Source organism: Ranitomeya imitator, chromosome 7 (assembly GCF_032444005.1).
Source record: "Ranitomeya imitator isolate aRanImi1 chromosome 7, aRanImi1.pri, whole genome shotgun sequence".
Classification (NCBI taxonomy): Eukaryota; Metazoa; Chordata; class Amphibia; order Anura; family Dendrobatidae; genus Ranitomeya; species Ranitomeya imitator.
In genome coordinates this window covers 118,861,244-118,882,517 of record NC_091288.1, presented here as the reverse complement: position 1 = coordinate 118,882,517, position 21,274 = coordinate 118,861,244, and the positions used below count along the sequence as shown (strand labels likewise).

General features: G+C 45.3%; 1 protein-coding gene across 15 annotated transcripts in view; it reads right to left on the bottom strand.

The window, feature by feature from the left end:
- GULP1 (GULP PTB domain containing engulfment adaptor 1) overlaps positions 1–21,274 on the bottom strand; it is a 1,948,673-nt gene that overhangs the window by 1,914,281 nt on the left and 13,118 nt on the right. The window contains exons 2-8 of one of the 15 annotated variants that reach the window (XM_069733768.1): positions 5,258–5,347; positions 5,088–5,186; positions 4,930–5,004; positions 4,706–4,801; positions 4,422–4,623; positions 4,170–4,329; positions 3,032–4,065 (exon numbers count right to left, since the gene is read on the bottom strand). The exons of 13 other annotated variants lie outside the window; for them this stretch is intronic. In XM_069733768.1, coding sequence (XP_069589869.1) covers positions 3,159–4,065; positions 4,170–4,329; positions 4,422–4,623; positions 4,706–4,801; positions 4,930–5,004; positions 5,088–5,132 — 1,485 coding nt within the window. In that variant the 5' untranslated portion in view covers positions 5,133–5,186; positions 5,258–5,347 and the 3' untranslated portion in view covers positions 3,032–3,158. Of the gene's footprint in view, positions 1–3,031; positions 4,066–4,169; positions 4,330–4,421; positions 4,624–4,705; positions 4,802–4,929; positions 5,005–5,087; positions 5,348–21,274 lie in introns of those variants that run through there. One more of the 15 variants, XM_069733769.1, reaches the window with a different exon arrangement.

Here is a 21,274-nt window from a genome sequence, read left to right as displayed (position 1 = left end):
TGGCAGTGCCATTCAGGCAGTTAGCTTGGGTGTTCATTTCTGAACTTGCTGTTGTATTTACCTCCCTTCTGTGAGCCTATTTAACCCCTTAACGACCGCTGTGTACTTAAACCACAGCTAACAGCATTGAAGAATAACGGTATAGCGCCCCCCAGAGTCGGGAGATCTCCAGGGTCTCGACCTTAGAGAACATGTCGGTTTTTACTGTCCCCAGTGTTACAATCGCCGTTATTAAAGGGAACCTGTCACCCCCAAAATAAAAGGTGAGCTAAGCCCACCGTCATCAGGGGCTTATCTACAGCGGCTGCCCAAAATATAGACCCAGTAGGCCATAAAAGACATGCACTTGTTTCTGACCATATTTAATGCTTTTTACAGCTCTGGCAAAAACTAAGAGACCACCACATCAAAACCCTGTCATGACCAGCCCAATCTCCAGACCTGAACCCCATTGAAAACCTCTGGAATGTAATCAAGAGGAAGATTGATAGTCACAAGCCATCAAACAAAGAAGAACTGCTTACATTTTTGCACCAGAAGCAGTGTGAAAGACTGGTGGAAAGCATGCCAAGATGAATGAAGCTGTGATTAAAAATCATGGTTATTCCACAAAATATTGATTTCTGAACTCTTCCTAAGTAAAAAATATTAGTGTGGTTGTTTCTAAATGATTATGAACTTGTTTTCTTAGGCTACTTTCACACTAGCGTTAACTGCAAACCGTCACAAAAACGTCTTTTTCCCGAAAAAACGGATGTGTCAAAAAACTGCAAAACGTATGCAACGCATACAGCATTTCGACGGATCCGTCGCAAATCCGATAAACGGTTCAGTTGAAATGCTGGATGCGTTGCATACGTTGCATACGTTTTTACCATCCGTTGCATACGTTTTTACGACGGATCCGTTTTTAAAATGGGAGGCACCAAAATTTGATTGGCTACTGGAAACTAGGGAAATCTATATACTGACTGTATTTACAGCACATCTTTGAGGGTTTTAGTTTAGTGGCAATGATGGATGGTGTAATTGGGAGGATTTCGAGTTTGGTTACTGAAGTTATATTTGAGACGAATCGCCTGGATATCATAGTGCGGGAGAAGGAGGCGGCAGCAGAAAGACGGAGGATGCAACGGAGAAGGCGACGATTCTGGATACATCCAATCAATGAGCTGCGGATGACCAGGGGTGTCCAGTCCACTCTTTATCTGGAGTTGCGGTGCAACCCACAAAAATTCTACAATTATGTACGGATGAGGATGGAACATTTTGATTTTTTGGTTGGAAAACTAGAGGATGTCATCCAAAGGCAGGACACAAGGATGAGGCTTGCCATCACACCGGCGGAGCGGCTCCTGGTGACACTGCGGTAAGCATCTTTTCTTTATGTCATTGCTCATATTGAATGTTATTACATGCTGCAGAGAAAACTGCGCTGACACATTGCGCCGCATTTACTGCAGCATGTAATTTGTTGGTTTATTTGAGGCCATTCCACTGCTTTTTTTTTCTTGTGTCATTGCTCATATTGAATGTTATTACATGCTGCAGAGAAAACTGCACTGACACATTGCGCCGCATTTTCTGCAGCATGTAATTTGTTGGTTTATTTGAGGCCATTCCACTGCTTTTTTTTTCTTGTGTCATTGCTCATATTGAATGTTATTACATGCTGCAGAGAAAACTGCGCTGACACATTGCGCCGCATTTTCTGCAGCATGTAATTTGTTGGTTTATTTGAGGCCATTCCACTGCTTTTTTTTCCTTGTGTCATTGCTCATATTGAATGTTATTACATGCTGCAGAGAAAACTGCACTGACACATTGCGCCGCATTTTCTGCAGCATGTAATTTGTTGGTTTGTTTGAGGCCATTCCACTGGTTTTTCTTGGTTGATGGTCTGTGCAATTTTTTTTTACATTTTTTTTTTTTCCCTGCAGCTTCCTAGCTACGGGTGAGTCTTTGACTTCACTCCATTTCCAATTCCGGCTGGGGATTTCCACTATTGGCGGAATTGTGAAGGACACATGTCGTGTGATTTGGGACACTTTACAGCCGGAGTATATCCCACAACCAACAATGGAAATCTGGCTGAGAAGTTCCGAACAATTTGAGAGAATGTGTAATTTTCCAAATTGTGTTGGTGCCGTGGACGGCAAACACATTAGGATTGCAAAACCGGCAGGAACAGGATCCGAGTACTATAACTATAAAAAATATTTCTCAATTCTACTCATGGCTATTGCTGACGCCAACTGCCGATTCCTTGCTGTGGACATAGGAGCGTATGGCCGGTCCAACGACTCCCAAGTGTTTAAAAACTCTGCAATGGGTCGCTGCCTGTATGGAGATACATACAATTTCCCGCCAGCAAGACTGCTCCCAGGAACAAGTGAACCAGCCATGCCATATGTGTGTGTAGGTGATGAAGCCTTTCAACTGTCGCCGCACCTACTGAAACCATACAGCAGCCGGGAATTACACCGTACCAAGCGGGTTTTTAATTACCGTCTTACCAGGGCAAGAAGAGTGGTAGAGTGCTCTTTCGGTATATTGACGGCAAAGTGGAGAGTTCTGCTGACGGCAATAAAACTGGAAACAAAAACTGTAGACGATGTTGTCAAGGCATGTGTGGTGCTCCATAATTTTGTTATTTCAAAGGAGCCTGTTACCTTGGATGACGAACAATTGGAGACATCCTTGTGGGATTACCGCAGTGCCTCTGTTCGCTCCACCAGTTCGGTTACTATGATGAGGGACCAGTTTGCGGATTATTTTTTGTCACCTGTTGGGCGGATTCCATGGCAAGACATCATTGTGTGACATGTTTTTCTTGGTTTTTGTTGTTTGTCAAAATTGTTTTTGTAGCAACCCCAAAAAAAAAAAAAAAAAAAAAAAAAAAAAAAATCCACAAAGTGTGGTTTGCTTGCTAATATAAAACCATTTTGTTATACCTTGAAAACGTCTGGTGTTTCTTTTCACTTAACCTTTAATATTTACCTTAATGAATCAACACACACACACAGTAGATTGTAAACCAGAAAAATTTTTATTTCAAAAATATAATTTTTGGGGGGAAATTTTCCCAAAATTTTTTGATTTTGATAATTTTCAAAAACTTTTTTTTTTTGGGCAACAAAAGAATTTTTAAGTAAGTTTCACAGGTCTTGGTAGTGTCGGGTGGAGTAACTATGGGAGGAGGGGCTGGAAGGTTGGACCACGTCGGTAGGTGGGATTGGGGAAACCCTACCTGTTTGGTCTGCAGTGGAAGGGGGGTGGAAAACAGGAGGCTGACCAGAGGGGGGTTGTGTTGGGGTAGGTGGAAAACTTCCTGGGGAAGGAAAGCTGGGCAAAGACGAAGAAAACACGGGTGAATACATTTGGGTTGTGGGCCGGGTTTGGTATTGGTACTGATGTGGATATTGGGACTGATGTGGATATTGGGACTGGCGGTGATATTGTGGGGCATGGTGTTGAAATTGGGACTGGGATGTGTGGGGAGGTGTGGGGGTAGATTGTGGTTCATTGATGACCTTCAGAAGAGCGTTATGGCAGCTATTCATTACCCGCATCTGCTGATCAAAAGAAAGCTTCTCCATGCTCCTGAGCATGGACTGAAAAAAAAGATTTGCTGGAGCTTGACTTACATCTAAATGCAGCCTATCCAAGCGACTGCTGATTTCATGGTGGTTTTCACTCATGCGAGATTGCACCATGCTGAAACCAGCAGTCACTTGTTCTCCCAAAATTTTAAATGAATTTTGGAAGCCTGCATTTAGATGCAAGAACTCAGGAGCATAGCTCCTTTCCTGACCCCTCTGACGCTGCCGCCACGAACCTAACGGTGGTGTAGGGTCCGAGGGGTGGGGTAAAGGGAACGCTATCTGTTGACCATCAGATGCGAATAAGGAAGGCTGCGCTCCACTGGTAGAGGTGGATGAAGTGGAGGGGACAGAGGGGTGAGAGGTGTGGGGCCTACCGACGTGGTCCCCGGTGGCGGACTCAGGAGGGATCGCTTCAGAGGGCGCAGAGGTAGATGCAGGCGCACGGTGGCTGGAGTAGGTGCTGTGAAAGAAAAAAAATAAATTAATATATTGATATGAAAAAGCCCGGACTGAAACAAAAGTTTTGTGATTAGACAGGTTCTTACTGTGATGTTGAATACTTACACTCTACTCAGCATGGTTTGCCTCAGGAAGGAGAGGGCAGGGCCGTATCTATACCTCCTCTTCTTCCTTCCTGCTGAGCCACTCGGGGCCTGCATCTCCTCGTTGAATTCCCTCTTAAAGCGATCCCTCAGTGACCGCCACCGCTTCCTAACCTTGCTACCTGTGAAGACAGGAATGAAGAAAAAAAAAAATTATTGGTAAATGCAAGACATTACATTCAGCTCTAAACATCACTGAAAAGTGAATACTTACATAGTTTGCTCTGCTGCTGTGGAAGAAGGTCCTCCCACCTCGCAAAGATGTGCCGGCATACTTCCAACCAGAGCCGACGGGTGACACTGGTATCAGCATGCCTGCGGTCAGCCATGTTCCACAGTGGCTCCCGCTCACGAACCTCCTCGATGAGGGCTTCGATATCAATGTCTGAATCATATGCGGGAGCACACTGTGAAGCCTGTGAGAAAAAAAAAAAAAGAAAAATTAGTAGACTGAAACAAAAAAATTAACAATTGAAGCCCCACAAAAAACCAACTCACTGATGGCCGACCGCGGCGTCGAGTCCGCCGACTCTGGGAGCGCCTGGGAGAACCTTCATGCTGTGCTGGACGTTCAGCAGCAGCAGCAGCAGGAGACTGAAATAAAGGATAAAAAAAATTAGCTTTAATGTATGTATATGTTTTGTGTGTTACGTTATATATGAAATTCTGTTTTGTGTACGGTGCAGTGTGATGTGTGAAGCAAGTGTTTCACCACTACTTACACTTGGTTCCTCCTCCACTTGGATGTCTCCACCCGTCTCGGTCCCTTCCGACAGCTCCTCATCGGATTCTGATTCCTGTTTAAACATAATAAATGCATGTAGTGAATAAAGATGATGTAAATTTAAAAAGAAAAAAAAAAAAATTTTTTTTTACTTACCGATACCCGCTGTTGCTGTGGAGGAGGGCTGCTGGAAGAGGACATTGTGTGGCTGTGGTCCAGGTGGCTGTGGTCCAGGTGGCTGTGGTTCTGGTAGGTCTGTAAGTTAAAAGACACTTGCAATCTGCTCTACACATTGAAGTAGCAGATTTGGGGTCTTCAAAACTTACTTTTCAGAATTTCTGGATGCGGTCCAGGTGGCTATGGCTAGTGGCTGTGGTCCTGGTGGCTTCTGCCGGTCGGTGTGGTCCCTACTCTATCTGCAATATAATAAGTATAATGGATTGATAGTTAGACCACCGCAGAAATAGGTAATGTTTACCAATAAACACCCTGTTAAAATGAGAAAAATAGGTGAACACCCAAACCCAAAAACAGGTGCGTGTTATACCATTCTTTTCCATGTCCCAAAAAAAAAAAAGGTAAAATGTGAGACACCTTTAAAAATATTTTTACGTTTAAAAAAAAAAAAAATTACCTCCCCGAAATAACCTTTCAAAGGATAACCTTTATTAAAAAATGACCCCTCAACCAACTCTGTATTGCATGTGTAACCATTGGTACATACACCTGTTTTAAATTTACCTTTATGAAATTATACTACGGACAATTTGTTAACCCCTTCCCGACCCATGACGCCACGTAGGCGTCATGAAAGTCGGTGCCAATCCGACCCATGACGCCTATGTGGCGTCATGGAAAGATCGCGTGCCTGCAGATCGGGTGAAAGGGTTAACTCCCATTTCACCCGATCTGCAGGGACAGGGGGAGTGGTAGTTTAGCCCAGGGGGGGTGGCTTCACCCCCTCGTGGCTACGATCGCTCTGATTGGCTGTTGAAAGTGAAACTGCCAATCAGAGCGATTTGTAATATTTCACCTATTATAACGGGTGAAATATTACAATCCAGCCATGGCCGATGCTGCAATATCATCGGCCATGGCTGGAAATACTAATGTGCCCCCACCCCACCCCTCCGATCGCCCCCCCAGCCCCCCGATCTGGCCGGTACACTGCTCCGGCTTCCCTCAGTACAGGGCTCCGCTCCCCCCCGTGCTCTTGTCCGCTCCCCCCGTGCTCCAATCACCCCCCCTGCACTCCGATCCACCCCCCCCGGTGCTCCGTTCCACCCCCCCGTGCTCCATTCCAGCCCCCCCGTGCTCCGTTCCACGCCCCCCGTGCTCCGTTCCACCCCTCCTGCGCTCCGATTCCCCCCCCGTGCTCCGATCCCCCTCTCCCTGGTCCCCCCCCTCACCCCATCATACTTACCGATCCAGCCGGGGTCCCGTCCGTCTTCTCCCTGGGCGCCGCCATCTTGCAAAATGGCGGGCGCATGCGCAGTGCGCCCGCCGAATCTGCCGGCCGGCAGATTCGTTCCAAAGTGCATTTTGATCACTGAGATAGATTATATCTCAGTGATCAAAATAAAAAAAATAATAAATGACCCCCCCCCCTTTGTCACCCCCATAGGTAGGGACAATAAAAAAATAAAGAAATTTTTTTTTTCCACTAATGTTAGAATAGGGTTAGGGTTAGGGTTAGGGGTAGGGTTAGGAGTAGGGTTAGGGGTAGGGTTAGGGTTAGAGCTAGGGTTAGGGGTAGGGTTAGGGTTAGGGCTAGGGTTAGGGTTAGGGTTAGGGGTAGGGTTAGGGGTAGGGTTAGGGGTAGGGTTAGGGGTAGGGTTAGGGTTTCGGTATGTGCACACGTATTCTGGTCCTCTGCGGATTTTTCCGCTGCGGATTTGATAAATCCGCAGTGCTAAACCGCTGCGGATTTATGGCGGATTTACCGCGTTTTTTCTGCGCATTTCACTGCGGTTTTACAACTGCGATTTTCTATTGGAGCAGTTGTAAAACCGCTGTGGAATCCGCACAAAGAAGTGACATGCTGCGGAATGTGAACCGCTGCGTTTCCGTGCAGTTTTTCCGCAGCATGTGTACAGCGATTTTTGTTTCCCGTAGGTTTACATTGAACTGTAAACTCATGGGAAACTGCTGCGGATCCGCAGCGTTTTCCGCAGCGTGTGCACATACCTTTAGAATTAGGCTATGTGCACACGGTGCGGATTTGGCTGCGGATCCGCAGCAGTGTTCCATCAGGTTTACAGTACCATGTAAACATATGAAAAACCAAATCCGCTGTGCCCATGGTGCGGAAAATACCGCGTGGAAACGCTGCGTTGTATTTTCCGCAGCATGCCAATTCTTTGTGCGGATTCCGCAGCGTTTTACACCTGTTCCTCAATAGGAATCCGCAGGTGAAATCCGCACAAAAAACACTGGAAATCCGCGGAAAATCCGCAGGTAAAACGCAGTGCCTTTTACCCGCGGATTTTTAAAAAATGGTGCGGAAATATCTCACACGAATCCGCAACGTGGGCACATAGCCTTAGGGTTAGGGTTGGAATTAGGGTTGTGGTTAGGGTTGGAATTAGGGTTGTGGCTACAGTTGGGATTAGGGTTAGGGGTGTGGGGGGGTTAGTGTTGGAGTTAGAATTGAGGGGTTACCACTGTTTAGGCACATCAGGGGTCTCCAAACGCAACATGGCGCCACCATTGATTCCAGCCAATCTCGTATTCAAAAAGTCAAATGGTGCTCCCTCACTTCCGAGCCCTGACGTGTGCCCAAACAGTGGTTTACCCCCACATATGGGGTACCAGCATACTCAGGACAAACTGCGCAACAATTACTGGGGTCCAATTTCTCCTGTTACCCTTGTGAATCTAAAAAAATGCTTGCTAAAACATAATTTTTGAGGAAAGAAAAATGATTTTTTATTTTCACGGCTCTGCGTTGTAAACGTCTGTGAAGCACTTGGGGGTTCAAAGTGCTCACCACATATCTAGATAAGTTCCTTGGGGGGGTCTAGTTTCTAAAATGGGGTCACTTGTGGGGGTTTCTACTGTTTAGGCACATCAGGGGCTCTGCAAACGCAACGTGACACCCGCAGACCATTCCATCAAAGACTGCATTTCAAAAGTCACTACTTCCCTTCTGAGCCCCGACGTGTGCCCAAACAGTGGTTTACCCCCACTCATGGGGTATCAGCGTACTCAGGAGAAACTGGACAACAACTTTTGGGATCCAATTTCTCCTGTAACCCTTGGGAAAATAAAAAATTCTGGGCTAAATAATTATTTTTGAGGAAAGAAAACGTATTTATTATTTTCACGGCTCTGCATTATAAACTTCTATGAAGCACTTGGGGGTTCAAAGTGCTCACCACACATCTAGATAAGTTCCTTTCGGGGTCTAGTTTCCAAAATGGGGTCACTTGTGGGGGGTTTCTACTGTTTAGGCACATCAGGGGCTCTGCAAACGCAACGTGACGCCCGCAGAGCATTCCATCAAAGTCTGCATTTCAAAATGTCACTACTTCACTTCCGAGCCCCGGCATGTGCCCAAACAGTGATTTACCCCCACATATGGGATATCAGCGTACTCAGGAGAAACTGGACAACAACTTTTGTGGTCAAATTTCTCCTGTTACCCTTGGGAAAATAAAAAATTGCAGGCTAAAAGATCATTTTTGAGAAAATAATTTTTTATTTTTATTTTCATGGCTCTGCGTTATAAACTTCTGTGAAGCACTTGGGGGTTCAAAGTCCTCACCACACATCTAGATTAGTTCCTTTGGGGGTCTAGTTTCCAAAATGGTGTCATTTCTGGGGGATCTCCAATGTTTAGGCACACAGGGGCTCTCCAAACGTGACATGGTGTCTGCTAATGATTGGAGCTAATTTTCCATTTAAAAAGCCAAATGGCGTGCCATCCCTTCCGAGCCCTGCCGTGCGCCCAAACAGTGGTTTACCCCCACATATGGGGTATCAGCGTACTCAGGACAAACTGTACAACAATATTTGGGGTCCAATTTCTCCTATTATCCTTGGCAAAATAGGAAATTCCAGGCTAAAAAATCATTTTTGAGGAAAGAAAAATTATTTTTTATTTTCATGGCTCTGCGTTATAAACTTCTGTGAAGCACCTGGGGGTTTAAAGTGCTCAATATGTATCTAGATAAGTTCCTTGGGGGTCTAGTTTCCAAAATGGGGTCACTTGTGGGGTTGCTCCAATGTTTAGGCACACAGGGGCTCTCCAAACGCGACATGGTGTCCGCTAACAATTGGAGCTAATTTTCCATTCAAAAAGTCAAATGGCGCGCCTTCCCTTCCGTGCCCTGCCGAGTGCCCAAACAGTGGTTTACCCCCACATGTGAGGTATTGGTGTACTCAGGAGAAATTGCCCAACACATTTTAGGATTCATTTTATCATGTTGCCCATGTGAAAATGAAAAAATTGAGGCAAAAAGAATTTTTTTGTGAAAAAAAAGTACTTTTTCATTTTTACGGATCAATTTGTGAAGCACCTGGGGGTTCAAAGTGCTCACTATGCATCTAGATAAGTTCCTTGGGGCGTCTAGTTTCCAAAATGGGGTCACTTGTGGGGGAGCTCCAATTTTTAGGCACACGGGGGCTCTCCAAACGTGACATGGTGTCCGCTAAAGAGTGGAGCCAATTTTTGATTCAAAAAGTCAAATGGCGCTCCTTCCCTTCCAAGCCCTGCCGTGCGCCCAAACAGTGGTTTACCCCCACATATGAGGTATCAGCGTACTCAGGACAAATTGGACAACAACTTTCGTGGTTCAGTTTCTCCTTTTACCATTGGGAAAATAAAAAAATTGTTGCTAAAATATAATTTTTGTGACTAAAAAGTTAAATGTTCATTTTTTCCTTCCATGTTGCTTCTGCTGCTGTGAAGCACCTGAAGGGTTAATAAACTTCTTGAATGTGGTTTTGTGCACCTTGAGGGGTGCAGTTTTTAGAATGGTGTCACTTTTGGGTATTTTCAGCCATATATACCCCTCAAACTGACTTCAAATGTGAGGTGGTCTCTAAAAAAAATGGTTTTGTAAATTTCGTTGTAAAAATGAGAAATCGCTGGTCAAATTTTAACCCTTATAACTTCTTAACAAAAAAAAATTTTGTTTCCAAAATTGTGCTGATGTAAAGTAAACATGTGGGAAATGTTATTTATTAACTATTTTGTGTCACATATCTCTCTGGTTTAACAGAATAAAAATTCAAAATGTGAAAATTGCGAAATTTTCAAAATTTTCGCCAAATTTCCGTTTTTATCACAAATAAACACAGAATTTATTGACCTAAATTTACCACTAACATGAAGCCCAATATGTCACGAAAAAACAATCTCAGAACCGCTAGGATCCGTTGAAGCGTTCCTGAGTTATTACCTCATAAAGGGACACTGGTCAGAATTGCAAAAAACGGCAAGGTCTTTAAGGTCAAAATAGGCTGGGTCATGAAGGGGTTAATAAACATTTTATTTATTAATTTTTTTTTTTTTTTTAAATCATAATGGAGCAGAAATGCTCTTTATTTTAAATACAAGTACATCAACTGGGAATGGTTTAAACAGTAAATTAAAAAACATTATAACCACAAGCTGCAGACCACTAGGCTTTGCAATAATACATCCGATTTAAAAATAAAAAAAAAACACACATGCTGCACAAACCACTATACTAAAGGTACCGTCACACTGAACGATATCGCTAGCGATCCGTGACGTTGCAGCGTCCTGGCTAGCGATATCGTTCAGTTTGACACACAGCAGCGATCAGAATCCTGCTGTGATGTCATTGGTCGCTGCAGAAAGTCCAGAACTTTATTTCGTTGCTGGACTTTCTGTAGACATCGCTGAATCGCCGTGTGTGACGCCGATTAAGCGATGTGTTCGCTGGTAACTAGGGTAAACATCGGGTTACTAAGCGCGGCTCTGCACTTAGTAACCTGATGTTTACCCTGGTTACCAGCGTAAAAGTAAGAAAAAACACAAACACTTCATACTTCATACTTATGTTCCGCTGTCTGTCCCTCGGCGTTCTGCTTCTCTGCCCTGTATAAGCACAGCGGCCGGAAAGCAGAGTGGTGACGTCACCGCTGTGCTCTGCTTTACGGCTGGCTGGCGCTCACAATGCAGAGAAGCACAGCACGGGGACAGACAGCGGAATTTTTTTTTTTTTTTTTTTTTTTTTTTTACGTTTACGCTGGTAACCAGGGTAAACATCGGGTTACTAAGCGCGGCTATGCACTTAGTAACCCGATGTTTACCCTGGTTACTGGCATCGTTGGTCGCTGGAGAGCTGTCTGTGTGACAGCTCTCCAGCGACCAAACAGCGACGCTGCAGTGATCCGGATCGTTGTCGGTATTGCTGCAGCGTCGCGAAGTGTGACGGTACCTTTAGTAAATACATCAAAAATCAACATTAACCAATATGGCATTGACAAATGCACATGCAACCAACAAGACGCACACAAACATACCTGCAAGCAGAGTCATAACGCAAGCATAACACATGAAAAGGCATAATATTGACGAAGGCATAATAAGGTGCAGGCACGTGAACACATACATACAAAAGCACACAGCAGTACAAAAATACACACACACACACACGGCCATCAGTCCTCCGGCTGGAGCTTGATATCTTCACAGTGGCAGGCCTCACGGTGGATCTGGACTGTAGCAGGGCACTGGCTGTTGCAGGACGACGGCAGGCCTCAGGTTGGATTCAGGTTTTAAAAGCTCTTGCTGTAGTCAGTACGTCATACACAAATGCGCACACACACACACACACACACAAATGGCAATATACTCACACTGTTGTAGTGTGTCTGGTCCTTGCTGCCAGGCTGGGGTCTTGGTGTCCGGCTGGGCTATTGGGGTCCAGGCTGGGCTCTTGGTGTCCGGCTGGGCTCTTGGGGTCCAGGCTGGGCTCTTGGGGTCCAGCAGGGCTCTTGGGGTCCAGCAGGGCTCTTGGGGTCCAGCAGGGCTCTTGGGGTCCAGCAGGGCTCTTGGGGTCCAGGCTGGGCTCTTGGTGTCCGGCTGGCTGGAGGCTTCACTTCTTGTCTCTGGGTCTTGCTGGCATATCTGAGGGTTGAAGGCCCAGACCAGGTTTATATAGATTTGGGGATGTCTGGCCAATTAGATAAAAAATCCTGTTTCTGAGCATGCTCAGTAGAAAAAAACGTATTGCAGCGCTGCATTGCATCGTACGACGTGTCTCGACGCATCCGTCGCTCATAGACTTTCATTGTAGCAAAAGACGCATGCCGACGGATGAACCAAGACACGTTTTATTGTCGGAGCCAAAAAACCTTACAATCTACGTTTTTCCAGACGACGTGTCGCCTCTTTTCGACGCATCCGTTGAAAGACCTATACCGACGAATGCAAATCCGTCGCAATGCGTCGCCAATACAAGTCTATGGGAAAAAAACGCATGCAGCAAAATATTTTGCTGCATGCGTTTTTTCGGCAAAACGACGCATTTTAACGTATTGCAGTTAACGCTAGTGTGAAAGTAGCCTTAGTATTATTTGAGCTCTGAAAGCACTAGGTTTGTTTGTTTTTTTATTTTGACCATTTCTCCTTTTCAGAAAGAAAAAAAAATGCAAAATTTATTGCTTGGAAATACAAAGGAGAAATGTTGTCAGAAGTTTATAGAATAAAATGAACAATTTACATTTTACTCCAAAATATACCTATAAAGAGAAAAATCAGACAAACTGAACATTTTGCAGTGGTCTCTTAATTTTTGCCAGAGCTGTATGTCGACAGTGCAGTTCACTTTCAAGCTCAATGTCTATTGGGTGGACACACAAATGGATGACTAGGAGCATATGGTTATGTCCTATCTGCACAATCAAGTATAGATCTATCTGATGGTGCGAAGGAGAAGCATGAGGATGAATAGTTGGAGTACGACAAGAAGTAGATAGTAATGTTGAGGACACTTACCAGGTACTACTTGAGGATGTGGTCTGGTTCGCAAGAAGCAAGGGTAGGAGAACACTTTAAGGCTACTTTCACACTAGCGTCGGGCCGTCGCAGTGCGTCGGGCCGACGTACCGACGCATCCTGTGACAACGCAGCACAACAGGGGCAGCGGATGCATTATTACAACGCATCCGCTGCCCCATTGTGCGTTGCGAGGAGGAGGGGGCGGAGTTCCGGCCGCGCATGTGTGGTCGGAAATGGCGGACACGACGCACAAAAAAAGTTGCAAGCAACGTTTTTTTGTTTCGACGGTCCACCACAACACGACGCAACCATCGCACAACGGTTGCGACGTGTAGCAATGCGTCGCTAATGTTAGTCTATGGGGAAAAAACGCATCCTGCAGACAACTTTGCAGGATGCGTTTTTTTCTCCAAAACGACGCATTGCGAAGTGCGTCGTACAACGCTAGTGTGAAAGTAGCCTTAGCCTCACTTATATTGCTAGCCAGTTTGTTTTCCCCATCTTTAACCCCTTAGTGACGGAGCCAAATTTTTGAAATCTGACCAGTGTCACTTTATGTATTAATAACTCTTGAACGCTTCAACAAATCCCAGTGATTTTGAGATTGTTTTTTTAGTGACACATTATAATTTATGATAATGGTTAATTTAGGTCGATATGTTTTGTGTTTATTTATAAAAAACTAGCTGAAGAGCCCGGCGTTGCATGGGCATAGTAAATATCTGTGGTTAGTTATAGCACCTCACTTCTCTTATTTTCCCATCACGCCTCTCATTTTCCCAATCACATCTTTCATTTTCCCCCTCACATCTCTCATTTTCTCCCTCACACCTCTCATTTTCTCCCTCACTCCTCTCATTCCCCCCTAACACTTGTCATTTCAACCTCACATCTGTCATTTTCTGATCACTCCGCTATTTTTCCTCACTCCTCTCATTTTGCACTCACACCTTTTCATTTTCACCTCACACCTCTCATTTTCACCTCATCACCTCAGTATATACATGTTTGTCATCTCCCTTATATATAGTATACATCTGTATGTCATCTCCTGTATATAGTATATACCTGTATGTCATCTTCCCTGTATATAGTATATACCTGCTGTGTGTCATCTCCCCTGTATATAGTATATATCTGTGTGTCATCTCCTCCTGTATATAGTATATACCTGCATGTCATCTCCTTCTATATATAGTATATACCTGTATGTCATCTCCTCCTGTATATAGTATATACCTGTGTGTCATCTCCCCTGTATATAGCATATACCTGTATGTCATCTCCTCCTATATATAGTATATACCTGTAGGTCATCTGCTCCTGTATATAGTATATACCTGGGTGTCATCTCCTCCTGTATATATATGTACCTGTATGTCATCTCCTCCTTTCTATAGTATATACCTGTGTGTTATCTCTCCTGTATATAGTATATATCTGTGTGTCATCTCCCCTGTATATAGTATATACCTGTGTGTCATCTCCTCCTGTATTAGACCGCGTTCACACGTTATTTGCTCAGTATTTTTACCTCAGTATTTGTAAGCTAAATTGGCAGCCTGATAAATCCCCAGCCAACAGGAAGCCCTCCCCCTGGCAGTATATATTAGCTCACACATACACATAATAGACAGGTCATGTGACTGACAGCTGCCGTATTTCCTATATGGTACATTTGTTGTAGTTTGTCTGCTTATTAATCAGATTTTTATTTTTGAAGGATAATACCAGACTTGTGTGTGTTTTAGGGCGAGTTTCGTTTGTCAAGTTGCGTGTGGCGACATGCATGTAGCGACTTTTGTGAGATGAGTTTTGTGTGGCAACATGCGTGTAGCAACTTTTTGTGTGTCGAGTTGCATGTGACAGGTTAGTGTAGCAAGTTGTGTGCAGCAAGTTTTGCGCATGGCGAGTTTTGCGCGTGGCGAGTTTTATGTGTGGTGCCTTTTGAGTATGTGCAAGTTTTGTGTGAGGCAACTTTTGCATGTGTTGCAACTTTTGTGCATGTGGCAATTTTTCCGTGTGTGCAAGTTTTGCGTGTGGTGAGTTTTCCATGAGGTGAGTTTTGCACTTGTGGCGAGTTTTGCAAGAGCCTAGTTTTTGCATGTGGCGAGTTCTGCTCGTGGCGAGTTTTGAGTGGCGACTTTTGTGTTTCGACTTTTATGTTCCGAGGTTGGTGTATTTGTGGTGAAATGTGTGCTGAGGGTAATATGTGTTCAAGCACGTGGTAGTGTGTGGCGCATTTTGGGTGTGTGTTCATATCCCCGTGTGTGGTGAGTATCCCATGTCGGGGCCCCACCTTAGCAATTGTACGGTATATACTCTTTGGCGCCATCGCTCTCATTCTTTAAGTCCCCCTTGTTCACATCTGGCAGCTGTCAATTTGCCTCCTGCACTTTTCCTTTCATTTTTTCCCATTATGTAGGTAGGGGCAAAATTGTTTGGTGAATTGGAAAGCGCTGGGTTAAAATTTCACCTCACAACATAGCCTATGACGCTCTCGGGGTCCAGACGTGTGACTGTGCAAAATTTTGTTTCTGTAGCTGCGACGCCTCCAACACTTTTCCTTTCACTTTTTTCCCCATTATGTAGATAGGGGCAAAATTGTTTGGTGAATTGGAAAGCGCGGGGTTAATATTTCACCTCACAACATAGCCTATGACGCTCTCGGGGTCCAGAAGTGTGACTGTGCAAAATTTTGTGGCTGTAGCTGAGACGGTGCAGATGCCAATCCCGGACATACACACATACAGACACACACACACACACACACATTCAGCTTTATATAGTAGATATCAGAAATTTGAGAAAAAAGTTAAAAAATTTGCAATTTTCAAACTTTGAATGATTATCCCTTTAACCCCTTTCTGACCTCGGACGGGATAGTACGTCCGAGGTCAGATCCCCTGCTTTGATGCAGGGCTCCGTGGTGAGCCCGCATCAAAGCCGAGACATGTCAGCTGTTTTGAACAGCTGATATGTGCCCGTAATAGGCGCGGGCAGAATCGCGATCTGCCCGCACCTATTAACTAGTTAAATGCCGCTGTCAAACGCAGACAGCGGCATTTAACTACCGCTTCCGGCCGGGCGGAAATGACGTCATCGCCGACCCCCGTCACATGATCGGGGGTCGGCGATGCGTCTCCATTGTAACCATAGAGGTCCTTGAGACCTCTATGGTTACTGATCGCCGGTGGCTGTGAGCGCCACCCTGTGGTCGGCGCTCACAGCACACCTGATTTTCTGCTACATAGCAGCGATCAGCAGATCGCTGCTATGTAGCAGAGGCGATCGAGTTGTGCCTGCTTCTAGCCTCCCATGGAGGCTATTGAAGCATGGCAAAAGTTAAAAAAAAAGTTAAAAAAAATGTGAAAAAAATAAAAAAAATATAAAAGTTTAAATCACCTCCCTTTAGCCCCAATCAAAATAAATCAATAAAAAAAAAAATCAAATCTACACATATTTGGTATCGCCGCGCTCAGAATTGCCCGATCTATCAATTAAAAAAAAGCATTAACCTGATCGCTAAACAACGTAGCGAGAAAAAAATTCGAAACGCCAGAATTACGTTTTTTAGGTCGCCGTGACATTGCATTAAAATGCAATAACGGGCGATCAAAAGAACGTATCTGCACCAAAATGCTATCATTAAAAACGCCAGCTCGGCACGCAAAAGATAAGCCCTCAACCGACCCCAGATCACGAAAAATGGAGACGCTACGAGTATCGGAAAATGGCGCAATTTTTTTTTTTTTTTTTTTTTTTTACCAAAGTTTGGAATTTTTTTCACCACGTAGATAAAAAATAACCTAGACATGTTTGGTGTCTATGAACTCGTACGGACATGGAGAATCATAATGTCAAGTCAGTTTTAGCATTTAGTGAACCTAGCAAAAAAGCCAAACAAAAAACAAGTGTGGGATTGCACTTTTTTTGCAATTTCACCGCACTTGGAATTTTTTTTCCCGTTTTCTAGTACAGGACATGCTAAAACCAATGAAGTCGTTCAAAAGTACAACTCGTCCCGCAAAAAATAAGCCCTCACATGGCCAAATTGACGGAAAAATAAAGAAGTTATGGCTCTGGGAAGGAGGGGAGTGAAAAACGAACACGGAAAAACAAAAAATCCCAAGGTCATGAAGGGGTTATTCCAGATAGTCATACCGCAACAAAATATTAATGCATAACATTTACCACGTCTGCTTTGCATCAGCACCATTTATAAAATGTTCTTTTATTTTGTTTGTATTTTATGAGGTTTAAAAATGTAACAGTAATTTTTCATTTTTTCAAGGAAATGTATTTTTTTTTTAGGGAGCTACCCATGTTTGAAGTGCCTTTAGGGGTCCCATAAATTGGGAAACCCGAAAAAGTTATACCATTTTAAAAACAGTACCCCCTGATATATTGAAAACTGCAGTCAGGTAGTTTATTAACCCTTCAGGTGATTTTCAGGAATTAATGCAAAGTGGTATGACAGAAATGAAAAGGTGTATTTTACCACCTAAATGCCTCTAACTTCTGAACAGGTTACAACAGCCGTCAGACTCTAAGGGTACCGTCACACTAAGCGATGCTGCAGCGATACCGACAACGATGTCGATCGCTGCAGCGTCGCTGTTTGGTCGCTGGAGAGCTGTCACACAGACAACTTTCCAGCGACCAACTACGCGAAGTCCCCTGGTAACCAGAGTAAACATCGGGTTACTAAGCGCAAGGCCGCGCTTAGTAACGCAATGTTTACCCTGGTTACCAGCGTAAACGTAAAAAAAACAAAGACTACATACTTACATTCCGGTGTCTGTCCCCCGGCATTCTGCTTTCCTCTGCACTGTCAGCGCCGGTCAGCCGGAAAGCAGAGCGGTGACGTCACCGCTGTGCTTTCCGGCTGGCCGGCGTTCACAGCCAGTGCAGAGAAGCTAGGCGCCGGGGGACAGACACGGAATGTAAGTATGTAGTGTTTTTTTTTTTTTTTTACGTTTACGCTGGTAACCAGGGTAAACATCGGGTTACTAAGCGCGGCCCTGCGCTTAGTAACCCGATATTTACCCTGGTTACCAGTGAAGACATCGCTGGATCGGCGTCACACATGCCGATTCAGCGATGTCTGCGGGAGATCCAGCGACGAAATAAAGTTCTGGACTTTCCTCAGCGACCAACGATCTCCCAGCAGGGGCCTGATCGTTGGTCGCTGTCACACATAACGATTTCCTTAATGATATCGTTGCTACGTCACAAAAAGCAACGATATCGTTAAGAATATCGTTATGTGTGAAGGTACCTTAAGGCTGCTATTTGGTCATGAATTGCCATAGCAAACACCAGGACCACAAAATCATGATCTGAGGGCACCAATTGGGATAAAGAGGAAGCCCCCACACTCTGTTAACCATTTATATGATGTAGTCACTATTGACTGCAGCATCTAAGGGGTTAAACAGATTTGGACTGCACAAACACTGATCTTGGCTGATGCAGCAAGTTGTCAGCTATAGTGTACAGCCGACAGCTGCTGGATCGTCAACTGTATGGGGATGTTATTCTGTTATATTTCAGGTCAGTTAAAAGACGTATTGGCGGTCATTAAGGGAACCTGTCAGCAGATTTTGCCGCTATAAGATGCAGTGGCCGCATCTTATAGTGGCAAAATCTGCTGACAGGTTCCCTTTAAGTAATGCTGCTTCACATGCTAATGAAGGGCATTGTCCTTCTTCTTCTGGGTCTGCAAATCGCAAAAGATTTGTTGTGGAAAGCAATGACCATGCGCAAGATGCTTTTACATATGACGTGTTACCAACACAACCATGATTATACTTTTCAGGCACTGTTGAGCCTCCTCTACCAACAGCAATTGCGGCATCATCTGTTACTGAACTAACCTCAGAACAAGCTGATCTTCTCTGGTGGATATTTTAGATGGACATCTGCTTTTGCTTTTTATTGCCAGTGCCACCACCCTCCTCATCTAATAACATTACCTACTTATCACCATAGTCTAGTTCCCAGGTCTTGTCCAACACAATCATCATCCCCTACTCAGCTGACAGTTGTCTGTCATTGTGGGAGATGTCCTGAGCACAACCAGGTGTTTTAATCATGATCTCTACCTTGACTGACTACAAACGCTGAGGGTATGTGTCCACGTTCAGGATTGCATCAGGATTTGGTCAGGATTTTATGCAGGTAAAATCCTGACCAAATCTGCACCTGAGGTCACTGGCAGGTCACCTGCATTGTCCTTGCGTTGTTTCTGCAATGTAAGGACTTGCTGCGTTCTTAAAAGATGCACCGCATGTGTTTTTTCGCGGGTCTGCCGCATGCGTCTTTTAATGCATAGTGGAGACAGGATTTCATTAAATCCCCTCCACTATACTGTAACATCTGGACGCTGCGTTTTTGACGCTGCAGCTCAACGCAGCGTAAAAAACGCAGCGTTTCCTGAACGTGGAAACACAGCCTAACAGCACATCTCTTCAGATAAACCAACTGGAAGAATTTGTTGTGAAACATCTTCCTTAGCCCCAAGAATGCTGTGGCTAAAGGGACTTCTATAGGCTGTGAAGGGGTCATGGGTATTGTCTCCCTATCACACTTATAACTTCATCCCTCAGCTTAAAAATAGTAGCCTGACGCCGCCCCAGAAAAGGCGCATATATTAGCCTAGCTGTTTCCAGCCAGCTAATGCTCGGCACGCTCATTGCTATCTAATAACGCTGCTGGTGATTAAACTAAAGTAAATAATGACAACATTCAATAGCGCTTACGCAGGTGGTAAATTAACTTGAAATGAAGTTAACAACAATAATAATCATTAAAAATCTGAATAATACTACGGCTGCGTGTCCACGTTCAGGATGGCCGGCGGTATCGTCGGAGCGGCAAACCCGCTCTGCGGTAAGCTCCGCCCCCTTTCTGGGACGCGATGATGCCGGATGTGTTCATAGCACACATCCGGGATCATCGCTCCCCACCATAGGGCCCTGTGCTATATCTTGCGGCGACGCAGCGTCGCTGCAAGGTATACGGACATGCTGCGATCTGAAGAGACGCACAGCATGTCCGGAGTCGCAGAGCCGCCGCGTGCGTGTTACCACGCATAGTGGAGACGGGATTTCATTAAATCCCCTCCACTATGCTGTAACATCTGGACGCTGCGTGTTTGACGCTGCGTCCCTATGCAGCGTCAAACACGCAGGGTTAACTGCACGTGGACACAAACCCTAATACATTTTATTCACGGTGTAAAATCAAAAACAAGCGGAGCCTCGTGTGGTAATGTGGGGGAACGGAGCCTCATGTGGTAATGTGTGTGGACAGAGCCTCGTGTGGTAATGTGTGTGGACGAAGCCTCATGTGGTAATGTGTGTGGACGGAGCCTCGTGTGGTAATGTGTGTGGACGGAGCCTCGTGTGGTAATGTGTGTGGACGGAGCCTCGTGTGGTAATGTGTGTGGACGGAGCCTCGTGTGGTAATGTGTGTGGACGGAGCCTCGTGTGGTAATGTGTGTGGACGAAGCCTCATGTGGTAATGTGTGTGGACGGAGCCTCGTGTGGTAATGTGTGTGGACGGAGCCTCGTGTGGTAATGTGTGTGGACGGAGCCTCGTGTGGTAATGTGTGTGGACGGAGCCTCGTGTGGTAATGTGTGTGGACGGAGCCTCGTGTGGTAATGTGTGTGGACGAAGCCTCATGTGGTAATGTGTGTGGACGGAGCCTCGTGTGGTAATGTGTGTGGACGGAGCCTCGTGTGGTAATGTGTGTGGACGGAGCCTCGTGTGGTAATGTGTGTGGACGGAGCCTCGTGTGGTAATGTGTGTGGACGGAGCCTCGTGTGGTAATGTGTGTGGACGGAGCCTCGTGTGGTAAGTAATGTGGTGGGGGGTCGGGATATGTGGTATTGTGGTGGGGGGCGGGATTATCTGTGCTAATGTGGTGGGGGCGGGATTGTGTGTGGTAATGTGGTGGGGGGCGGGATTGTGTGTGGTAATATGGTGGGGGGCGGGATTATGTGTGGTAATATGGTGGGGGCGGGATTATGTGTGGTAATATGGTGGGGGCGGGATTATGTGTGGCAATATGGTGGGGGCGGGATTATGTGTGGTAATGTGTTGGGGGGGCGGTATTATGTGTGGTGATGTGTTGGGGGGAGGGATTGTGTGTGGTAAAGTGGTGGGGGGGCGGAATTATGTCTGGTAATGTGGTGGGGGCGGGATTATGTGTGGTAACGTGGTGGGGGGAAGGATTATCTGTAGTAATGTGGTGGGGGGCAGGATTATGTGTCGTAATGGGGTGGGATTATGTGTGGTAATGGGGCGGGGAGCGGGATTGTGTGTGGTAATGTGGTGGGGGGGCGGAATTATGTGTGGA